This window comes from Lepisosteus platostomus, chromosome 17 (genome assembly GCF_059453375.1).
Source record: "Lepisosteus platostomus isolate fLepPlt1 chromosome 17, fLepPlt1.hap1, whole genome shotgun sequence".
NCBI classification, from domain to species: domain Eukaryota; kingdom Metazoa; phylum Chordata; class Actinopteri; order Semionotiformes; family Lepisosteidae; genus Lepisosteus; species Lepisosteus platostomus.
This window is the reverse complement of record NC_142627.1, coordinates 15,070,054-15,082,146: the sequence shown is the minus strand read 5'-3', so window position 1 is coordinate 15,082,146 and position 12,093 is coordinate 15,070,054. Positions and strand designations below refer to the sequence as shown.

General features: G+C 34.2%; 1 protein-coding gene across 1 annotated transcript in view; it reads right to left on the bottom strand.

Annotated features, from left to right (window-relative positions):
* The window catches only part of slc24a3 (solute carrier family 24 member 3), a 108,847-nt gene extending 99,171 nt beyond the window's left edge, over positions 1 to 9,676 (bottom strand). The window contains exon 1 of the mRNA XM_088609664.1: positions 9,158 to 9,676. Coding sequence (XP_088465790.1) covers positions 9,158 to 9,347 — 190 coding nt within the window. The 5' untranslated portion in view covers positions 9,348 to 9,676. The remainder of the gene's footprint in view (positions 1 to 9,157) is intronic.
* Positions 9,677 to 12,093: the final 2,417 nt, after the last annotated feature.

Genomic DNA, 12,093 nt, shown 5'->3' with positions numbered 1-12,093 from the left:
TTAATAAAGCTGCAAGACACCGATTTCTACATAACAAGGACTTCAAAGAATATGAGGATTCTGTGAGGTTGAAAGAACTCATCAGATCTCACAGCAAAGCCTGTAGCAGCTTCTACAAGCAGGGGAGAATACACATCCTGTAGAAGAGCATTTTATACAGTAGCTTACAGTAAGATATTGAATAATCTATTGTTTTATACATTTTAAAAAGATGTTAATAGAGAGGTTTTAAAGCATAAGTAAAGCATTATACTGTAGAAAAAAAAATATACAGATAAGTTTACAAGGATTACTGAATATAGGAAATAGTGTGCTGATTATTGTATTTGTCCTTTTGCAATGTTTTAGTAATGATATAGAAATTCTTTATTAAATATATATTAAATATTTAAAACAGATAAACAATTTATAAGTAACATCTTTCTGAAAATGTTACTAAAAAGCCAGATGGGTTTTTAACTCCATGACAAGCAGAATCAATCTCATGGGAAACGTGTCCACTTCTCAGCATGTGGTATCCTGAAAACTAGAAGGCACTGGCTCATTATTTTTCTTTTTATTACTTACTTATTACAGAGATTGCATGCTCAGCAAATTCTGAAACGGTTCTTAGCTACTCCATATTACCTAGCTTTAACATCCTAGAGATCAAGTAGGGCCTTGCATTACAGAGTCTTTCAATAATCTTGTCAAGTAAGGTGCCAACAGATTGCAAACACATTTGGATAGCGATTCACACCCACCAGATTCCCATCTGGATGAAAGAACAAGACAGCTATCTATTACTAATACACACTAGACAACTGATAGCGTACAATCGTAGTTTTTATTACATTTTCAAAGACGGTATTCAGAAGGAGACCAATGCTCAGCTTCAAAACAATATAGAAGTGAGAATGTCTCTTTTAAGTACATTGTAATATTAAGAATATTGAATATGAATGCATTTGGACGTCTGCAGTAAACATGGTGAACATTAATTAAGCATCAGAGTTTGTGTTCAATAATTCTTCTATTGCTAGAGTGGTAGTTAGAGTAGTTCCTCCAGTCTTTAGTCTACTGACATCTTGAAGTTGCAGTGCAATTGTCAAACAATAGCATTAGACTTGAGGATGCATGAAATTTGTAAAGTACTGCTTGGTCGGAGACGCCTATCAAGCAGGCTATAACTGGATGACATTAATATTTGATGACATACTAAATACTTTTTACCATGTACAGTCCCAGACATTACCTTGGCCAGGCTTATATTGAGTTAATAAACCCTGAAGGTTGTGATTATGTGAAGTAATAAAGTTATGTGAAGTTTTATTTAGGTTGAACAGAGTTCCGGTGCAAGGTTTTTTCCCTCCTCCATTTATTGATGCATATTGTTGGTGATGATGCCAAGGTGCTTGCAAGTAGAATGCTTGCCTTGCGATACTGTTTCCCATATAAAGCTTTTCATTGTCTGTCCATTGTAGGGTTAACATACCCCTGTCTGAATACTGGACACAGATCACGGGGTATATACATTAAAGTGGTAATCAGGAGCTTGAGTAGAAGTGCTGTAACACTGATTTGTTTCAGCTGCTTTCAACTTTAAACTAGCTACACCTTACATTGCTTCTCTTATGCTTATTGATATGACACTTGTATGTTTTGCCTAATTGATTCTGAAGTTTGGAAACATTTCATCTTGTGATCAACACCATTTATGCCATTACTGCACGAGTATTATAAACTCGGGTTTTTAACTTTCTGTGGACAGACTGCACTATATTACTAAACTAACCACAGGTAACAAACATAAAATCTTTTTTAAGTCTAAGCAGGGCCATCTCAATCTGCTTACCCTTCTGTCTTTCTCATTATTTAACATGAGAGGTAAACTGCTAACATATTGATCGATTCCCTCTAACTAAGACCTGGGCGTGATGTGATCTTGTTTTCTAGAAGGAGAAGCATTATTAGTCAGTAATGATGGGTTTCACAAACAAGTTCTTTCTAGTGGTTATTGTGCAAAGTATCACTTGAATGATTTTCATGTAGATTTTTTAACAGAAAGGGGGGGAGGGCTATATTTTGCTAAATGTACAGAAACGTCAAAGCCAACATTAAAAGATGAACATTTATCTTTCACACGCACATCATTATCATTCCATGACTAACATTTTACCACTAATGTTTCACATCCTAGACTGACAGTGACTCAACATTAGCAAGAGATGTCTTTTACAATCAGATTACAGGATGGTATGTTGTCACAATGTACAAGCTCAAAAACACGATCTTTAATTGCTCAATTTTTCTAAATTGCTTTCTTATTTCCTGAGGTTTGTGAATCTCTGTATTTCTATGATAAAATACATGAATACATGTGCTGCATATTGTTTCTCTCCTGTATAGTATACTTAAATTTAAAGAAACTTATGAAAAGGAAGGTGTGACATTATCAGAGAATGTGGACACTGTCCTTTGAGTATGGAAATCAGGATTCAAAACTGAAAATATTTAGTGCTCAATCACTCTCCCTTATTCCTGTACCATTTCTTTATTACATTAATTAATATCGAAGCTTGTTGGATTGAAATTTTAAGTACGATATTCTAACGAATACTGAAATTAATATAACTTATTCACAGTGGAGCTTTCTATTCATAAATTATCTATTTTTGTTAAACTGCAATACAAAAATTCCTGTTTAATAAAATTAATAAATTGAAAAGGGGTTTTGGCATTTCATACTGTAAGCAAAGAGGAAGTCATATCATTAATCAGATCTATAATGAGGGCATTTTGAAAATTCTATATTTAGCAGAGAATGTAGGACAACCCTATTTCTTATCTACCCAGTAACAGTCAACCCTGTCTCTAAAAACTGGAATTATTGACCCGCTTTTCATCACAGCTTTTTAGAAAAGACAAGAACAAACCATACTATTTTAAAATCATACGATTTAGCTTGAATGTTTAATTTTTTTGAAGGATTTTTTTTATCCTGTTTGATTTACTTTCAGCTTTGTGTATTGTTATATGTGCCCTTCATGCACAGCAAAGGGGTTTGAGATGAATGTTTCTATATAAAATAAAGTTTATTAGAATTTCATAGGTAAAGCAAGGAATAAGCGTATTATTAAACTATACCAATAAAAATATTTTAATCTTTTCCTGTGCATAAAGGTGGTTGTCATGTCAGGTTATTTGTATTTTTACATGTTTGGTAAAGGGAGTTAGCATCTTTTCATTTACCTATGAGAACCAAAAATGGACAAACCATTCCCAGTGTCATCTGTCTTAAAGATTGTTTCTTCATGGTGAATATCAAGTCACCTGTTTTATTCAATCCTGATTTTGCTTAGCTTTCTTTGTAGGGCTACTGTTGGATATCTCCCTCAGCTAGCCAAAGACATGACACTTTAAAACAGGAAAGTCTGTGTTTAAGGATTCATCCCCCAAACCCATACTTTCCTCCTACTAAGTGAGCCTGTCACCCTCTATCTGACTGTGGTGTCCACTTGTAGAGCAGTCAGAGAAGACTTATGACTTTCGAAGATAAATAGATAATAATGTTAAAAAGCTCTCAATTTGTGCTATATAATCTGAGGATAAACAAACGAGACATGAGAGATATTATAGCTGTATTCTGATCCATAGTATTTCTATACCTAACTTAATAAAATAATTTTTCATTTGCTTTTAAAAGAAAATATCACCCATCATGTCTGAGGACCTCAGATGACAAAGTCACAATTCTCACACTGGATACCATCACTTTTTCTAGTAATGACTGCATTGCACTGATATCTTGTTGGTCTAATATTAGTTCCTGTCTGATCTTTTTCAGTAGCATTGCCTGGTCTAATGAGCTTGCACTCAGTCTCTCCCAGTGTTTTGGATGGTGTTTAAAAAGATTGATACATGCAATGAAGATATTGCAAAAGACTTTGCTCCATTAAGAGGTTGTTGGCTGTCTACGTCATGGGGTACACATCAGAATCATTGGAGATCATTGAAAAAGTCATATTATCCAAATTGAAAAGTTATGTAACATATGAAATTGAGGTGACTGCCTGTAGGCAGGCATCCTCAGATTTGACTCCTCTCAACTTCAGACAGCTGTGGTATCACAATGACAAAAATATTAGATATTCTCACATCTTGTACATCCTCAGGTTCAAAGAAACCTCAACTGACAGATGAGCATATAATTGCATGTGATACATTAAACTGGACTGAATGATGATAATCTTTGTTAATGTTCTGGCGTAGTTGTTCACAGGCTTTCTAACCTATTTAATGACATGACATATGATGTTGTCTACCTGTGCAGTTTCTTTTCTTAGAGAGCACAGAACAAATATTAGCAAGTGAAATCTATTATTAATGTCAAGGTACAATTGACATTGTTTTCCTTGTGATGTTTTGTTAAGTTACAAAAGCTCCATTCACTACCATATTAGATTATGTAGATTTACAGCCTGTGCAAAATACTGGACATTAGGCTGAACTGTTGAATTGTCCTTTCAGCCTGATAAAGAAATTAAATGTCTCCCTCATATGTAACTGATTATGAAATACTGTATTATAAGTGACTTCATGCACAAACTATTACTGTTGTAATAGTAGTTTAGTACAGTCTAATGTTGTTTATACTGAACAATTCTTAAAAGATATTTACAAATTATTCACAAAAAAGTTAAGGAAGTGTACGTTTTTACTGTGTGGGTCTAAATACCTTACCACTTCATTAGTAAACATGATTTGCATTGTTCCTTTTCTGGTGTAGAATTTCTCCTGTACAATGTTACGGTTTTAGCATGTTGATGTTTAACAAATGCAATCCAGTTTGACCTATTTTTATATGATGCTTACACTAGTACAAATCTATCAGAGTAGACTCAGCAGTCCCACGAAATGCACGCCATCCCATGTCATTCAAGAAAGTTCAAGAACTAAGTCCACTTTTAAATTAATTAAGCCTTAGGGTATTCAACATTTTGTAGTCCACAGACAACAGAATAGATCCATCTGTCCACAGAAAGTTAAAAACCCAAGTTTGCTTTATGGTTATCATCTCACTCCTTGAGAAAAGAGTTTGGTAACAAAGATAAGATAAAGGTCATCTGAGCTAGGAACATTTTTAAATATATCTTGAGAAAGATCTTAACAGTTGTGATGCAAGAAAGGGACTTTTTCAAAAACTTTAATAGATAACCATGTATCTCACATACAGTAACTCACAATCTTGCATTTACTTGGGGTTAGTAAATAATTAAAATGAGTGAAATGAAATGTGTGAAATGCTAATAGGATGTCGGTATTACTTTTTAATCTTTTAGGAGACCCTAACAGATTGATCTTAGAATATGCTTGGGTGTCAAAGAGCACACTACAAGTACAATATCTTTCTTTCTAGAGTTCAAACATGTCAACTCCATAAATGAGCCCCTTCTGAGATGTATATCATATTACTGTATATCACATGGGTACTTCATTTCAATAGGGCGCTGACAGTGCAGGTTTGCATAGGTTAGAAATAATGAGCAATGATGTGCACAAGTTGAAAAACGAATCAAAATCCATGTTTTAACCATTTGGTGAAGGACTAATACCTTATAAATTAGTGTGATGCACCTTTTTAAGGTTGAATTGAACAGCATTAATTTATTCTCTACAAATTCTGATTACATTCCAAGATTTGGATAGTTTACATGATCTGTGACACTGTACAAACAGTCTTCGTCATAGGGTTTTTGCAGAAAATGCAATACTTGCTTTTTGTTCTATCCAATTATATTGACTCAGAGATCCAAAAAGAACAAATATTTTACTGAGAGCCTGCCAAAAGGAGATTTCCTCCCTATGCAAACAGATACAATCCTCCAATAGCAAGCACGCCAAAATCTAATAATGTCAGAACTAAAAAAAAAACATTGTAATAAAGCCCCACTACTACATTAATATTAACGTAGTAATCACTTTTAAAGCTAACAATATGCACAGCATATATCAAATGTAATTGGTAAAAACAATTTGGTAAAGAAAATTTTGATTTACTGAAATCACACACAACCTCTTTTAATCTATCCTAACACATAACTTTTTCTTAACTCATCACTATCATTTCTCTTTTTCATATATAGTTTGGCTCTGGAAGCTTCACCTCTCAGAAGTGATCAATGAACAGCAAATCTCAAAGCTGTCAGTATCATGGATTAGATTCCTACTCAGAGTAAGGAGAATACAAGGCCCAGTCAAAGATTACATTTTGGCAACAAAAAATTCCATTTGATTATTTGAGATAATGGACAGCATTGGTTATGTGATAGATATGGCATTAGGTAATGGCAGCTTTGTTTTGTGTTGAGTTTACAAAATCAGCCTCTCAAGGCTTTTCCAAAGCTGCAATCCAGAGCTCACTGAGTACTCAGGCAGATCACATCGAAATCTGTTTTAATGATGAGAGTGCCCTTTCTACACAATAAAGGAAACTAAAGGCTCTAGTACCTTAAAATGCTGAATGCTTTAAAGTTCAAAATGGAGTTCATGATTTTGAACAAATTTTGACAACTATAGACTATAAGATTGTAAGAGCATAGTAACAAAGAATTTCATCATGCTTTTTTCTGGGTGCATTTTATTCTCCTTCTGAAGTAGATCTACCTATCTTTTACGTTTAAGTTTACCATAAATGTGCATATTTATTTTGCTGTTTTAAGAATGCAATTAATTATGATATTCAAAGATAATAATGTATGTAATGCAATTTGGTAGTAAAACTGCTGGGAACAGTTAGGTATCACTATTATACTAGAAATGCTGCTTCAACTCCTAGGTTCCATAGTAGTCCAGGGAAGGATGACAAATGGCTCATGATTTAACCTTAATACTTAACTCTAATCTGAAAACAATCTCTAATCAAGAAAACACGTGAAGACCTGTACATTTTCTATCTCATTAAATCATTCAGTCTATTAAAACAGCAATACTTTCTTATTTATAAACATGGTTACTAGTCTTGGGATAGATGTATCCAATTTTGTCAAATGTCTTCTTGCACTAGAATGTACAGTAGACCCCTTCGAAAGCTTGGTAACTAAAAACATATGACATGTAATTTGCTGCCTTGTCTAAGCTAATTTTCAGGTTGACCCAAATTATATCAACCCAAGTTGCTATTTCATGAAGTTTTACTACAAAATGAAAAACAAAAACAGTTTGTATTATGATTCTAAAACAATAAAAATAATAACATCATATATTCTTAACTGTTCAGAAAATATAGACATTCACACACATTCACAGTGTGTATATTATATGTAGCATGGAATATCTTGAGAATAAAGCAGTTAATCTTGTTTCAGCACAGGTCTCAACAAACTGGTGATGCCCTGCATGAACCTTAAGAGTAACTGAAACCAGTGTTTTTGTTTCCTAAGCCTCTCAGCTTTTTTCATTATATCCATTTCAATTTAGCGACCTACAAGTATCACACAGTGTTCCTACGATGTACAGAAACATACTGTACAGTAGCACTTAAAATCCAGTCAAATGTTCAAAACATTTTTAAAATGCCATCATACATTGTATTGTTACATAATGAGTTGAGCACATGTTGATAAATATCACAAATTTTATAATGATAGTGATTTTGAGAAGGAGAACTAAAAGTATAGCATTCTTTAAGGTGGTTTTCAGTTAAAACATAATGAGAAAACATCAGCTAGGAGCTCAGTTAAACATGCTTTACTTAATAAGTGGACACTTTAGCTTTGTCTTCATCTCTGATAGACCAGTGAAAAAAACGGCACATCGGGTGATACAGCTATCAAAGATCAACATGAAATCAAGTCTAAAAACAGAATGTCAAGAAAAAAAATACCAAAAACCAACAAATGTTTAAAAAAAACAGAAGACAGTCCAAGTTTATTTTTAAAAAAGGTCCAACTGACTGTAACAGTGAAAGAATGATATCAGGTTATCCCTGTCAAAACTCCAAAAGCGAAACTGATATGTTCACTACCTTTCTACATTAAACAACACTGTTAGGTCTGGATAGTAGGTTACTCTCTTTATCAATAAATATGAATTTATCACCATATACTGTACATAACACATTACATAACACATTAAAAAAGACTAAGCTTGACATAGCATGGAGGTCTTCTTGGTAGTTCTTCCAAATAAAGTAGCCTTAGTTTTATGCAATGAACAAAGTTTAAAGGAACAAGGAATTAATGCAATCATCTTATCATGAAAATATTTTAAGTACATCAGAAAGCACCAACGTTATTGAAGTTGTCAGATGAGGAGAGAGTAAAAATGTCTTAAATCAGAGAACAGACACTAAATAACAGCTAATATGCCTCACTTCGTGTACCCTGTACACTGGCCCTGGCTGTGTCCATATTCTTAGTGAATGCTTTAATGAAAGGATTAGAATTCCCAAAATTATTTACGACTATATTTAATCATTCCAAATGGAAGCTCTCAGATGTTAGATGTTCATGCACAGTGTTTGTATTACACCTGGAAGGGTAATGAGAGACATCCTCCTATGGGACAGTTATTCTCTTCTCTTTGAAACGATGCTCAGCTACAGTATATGCTAAAATGAATGTTGCTTCACACAGCTTAAATCAATTCCGAGTTCTTAAACATTCTATAAAGCAGGCTTTGGCTTTTTAAAACAACATTTATTTGTAATAGGTGACAAAAATCATATCACAGTAAAAAAAAACTTTCATCACTTCCCTAGTAAATAGGTTTTGGAAGACAACCATGACCACCATTAGCAGGAATTGATTATTAAATACAGATGTTGCAATGAATGTGTGAACCAGACAACCAGACATTTAAAAATGGCACACATCCCCCAATTTAATTACTTCTTTACGTATTACATCTACTGTACAGTACTACTAAATTAATATAACTGTACTACTAATGATACAACTTATATGTAGTGTATCCTCATTGCTGCTTTAACTTAATAAGGAAACCCTCATAACGCAAAATATACGCTTGTAACGACTAGCTACTAAAGTAGTAATATAATAAACCGTGAAATAAAACGTTACAAAATGAGGAAAAAACAAGCGTTTCGTAAACTCACAACTGGCGTCTCAAAAAACCCTGACATTTAAACTCAGTGGGAAGCAAAACGAAAGCTCACCTGATTTCTCAGCCAGACATGAAAAACACGATACAACCAACAGCAAAAAGCCCATCAAACAGATCTGTCCCAAAAACAACTCCTTTCGCTTTTTTCTGCGCGCTTTGATCTTTTTTTGGTTCAGCACCACTTGAAGCTGCCGAGTCCTGGTTCGAAATGCTAGAGACATCCTGGCTCCAGCCCCATCCATAGAGCTTAACAGGATCTTTGCAAAAAAGAGGAAGAAACAGAAGGTTGCAAAAGTTTCAAAACCTAATAGGGGGAATACAGTCGGCTTAATAACAAAACTTGCTTTTTCTATATCATTTTAAATCCTAGTGTTGTGCGATGTTTAGGTGCTGGACTGTAGGAGCGGTCCATGGATGGTAAGGTTGGTGCCAGGTCTTGTAGGACCGGGTCTCATGTGAGGTTGTGGATGTTGTAAAAAGGAGAGGGAGAGAGAGAAAGAGAAGCGCTTATCCAGATTGATGCCGTGCAGCTGTTTGATGGTGAAACAGCTCCTGTGTGTGTGTGAGAGAGAGAGAGGGAGACGATCCAAGACTACTGGAGTTATTTTGAGCCTCGTAGATAAGCACCTATCACTGCCCTCTGCTGGATATACAGGCTTGCTAAAGTGAGTAAAATAAAACGAGAACAATACTTCTTGCTCTTGGATTACGGTGCTTTTACCTGTGTGCGCGTTTTTGGATATGCGTAAGAGGAAGTATATAATACGTGTAACTGTTGTGGAAGGAATTACAGCGTCCCTCTCTGCCTCCAGCAATGTTCATTAATTTACTAAGTGTAAAAAATATTACTATGCAACACGCATTTGACAAGAACATGAATGATTTAAAAACTATTACACGTGAAGAAATACAAGTTAGAGGAAATACAGAAAATAGGTCCTATAGCAGTAACGATGAAAGGTTCATACTTCACAATTCATTTTTTGTAAATTAAAAAAATAGACTCTATATTTTAAAAATACAAAATATAACAATACAGGATGATCAACAACTGGAAATCATGTTTAATATCATTTTATTGTCATATTTTATATTCTAAATAAATTACAACATATTCACCCTGTCACTTTTTAAGAAGTGAAGTGATTCCTTTTTGTCATTATGAAATCAATTTACATTTTACATTACCAAAAATATGCATTATCGAACCTCTTTAAAACACTAACACCTAACCTATAAAAAATGATACATTCAATCTTTATTGTTATTCTCTAGGGAATGGGGAAGTAAAAAAAGGAACATTTCTTTTTGACCTTGTTTTGTTTTTTTTATAACTTCTGCTCCACATGAGGCATTATTAACCACCTCTGTAGTGGCTGAAATTATTTTGCAGCAGATGTACAACAAAATATGAAATAATATTGTTCTTCAATGCAAACAAAAAGCTTAGGAGATGAAGGTTACTCCTTTTACATTTATGTTTATAAATGTGCCATGAAAACTTGCCTGTAAATGATTAAGTATTTGACTTTAAGCTTTATTGAGAATCACCCACCATGCATGATTGACATTTTATAAAGGAAAATACAAGATCCCCATGGACAAATGCTAGATAACCATCTAAGGTGTTTCTCCACAATGTGTTATCAAGACTGAACAGAAAAGTTTTACCTCATATAAGGAGCAGTAAGCAGAATTTCTAAAATGGTCTACATGTAGTATATTTAGGAAAAGAATACCTTGTTTTCATATGGTATTTTTTATTCTGCAGGATTCTAAAATACTTAACAGATATAATGGGATTCCTCTTTCAGTGCTGAAGTACTGCAACCTCTGGAATCCCATCCTGTAAAGATCTAGGGTTTCTGACTGACTCATTTTGTGCCGTCAGTTAATTACAGTACATTACAATGAGTCACGTGTGATTTCAATTTTTCTGGGTAAATAATTAAATGAGGTGATGCTCCCTTTTCCCTATAATCCCCCGCACTAAAGATGGACCATTTCTGATAGAATATCACTGATGCGCAGACAAAAAATAATACAGAAAAAGGGCCAAGAGATAGTTCATTACCCATGTGAACATCCATGATATCAACAAACAATGTTTTACTGATACTTTTATTTACTAAATTTCCCCTCTGAAATAGACTTTCTCATGTGACACCTACCATGTGGACTGTCTTATAGAACATTCATGGTAGATTCTAGCTACCTCACTGTGTTTATTATTGTGCAAGATAGAGTAAACACTGCAGCCTGCTAATCAACATGTCTAACAGCACCAGAATTCTTTTCTTTGGAAAAAGTGTGCACATGGGGCACATTAAAAGGCTTGCATTTAATGCAACAAACACCACATTTACTTCCTTGAAAATGCAGAGGTCTGTTGTGGCGATTGTGTGGTTCCCTTAAGAGATTTTTTTTAGTTTACAAAAGTAAACTTTTAGGAGGACAAAAGTGTTTGAAATGGTGACTTGCTGTCCGGAAAGATACAAAGCAAAATAAAACCACCTGGGATAACAACCCCTAGCAACCAACTGGTTGCTGCAAAGTTCAAACCAACAACTTATTACCAAAGGTCTGCTGTAGCTACATATTCTGTGGCCGTGGCAAATTACATAAAAAACTTGCTTTTGTCCAATGCTGCTCACAGTCAAGTGAAGTTTCCATGTGAATCCTTCGGTACATCCACAGACATTGCATGCAGTGACATCAGAGTGTTGGTCCATACAGAGGATACCTTTTCATAGGTCAGAAAAGCTGCACTGAGACTGTTTTTTGGGCTTGTCGTGGAATTATAGAGATGTTTTGAAACAAACTATACATTTATTAGAATTTTCTTAATACGTTTTGAACTGCGGTTTGGCATAATTATTTTACATTTTGTTTCACACACGATTTACCATTTGAAGACACCACTTCTACACATTCCAGATAGGTTAATTCTACTTTAGGTATATACTGTAGGTCTTAAAGGTGTTGATT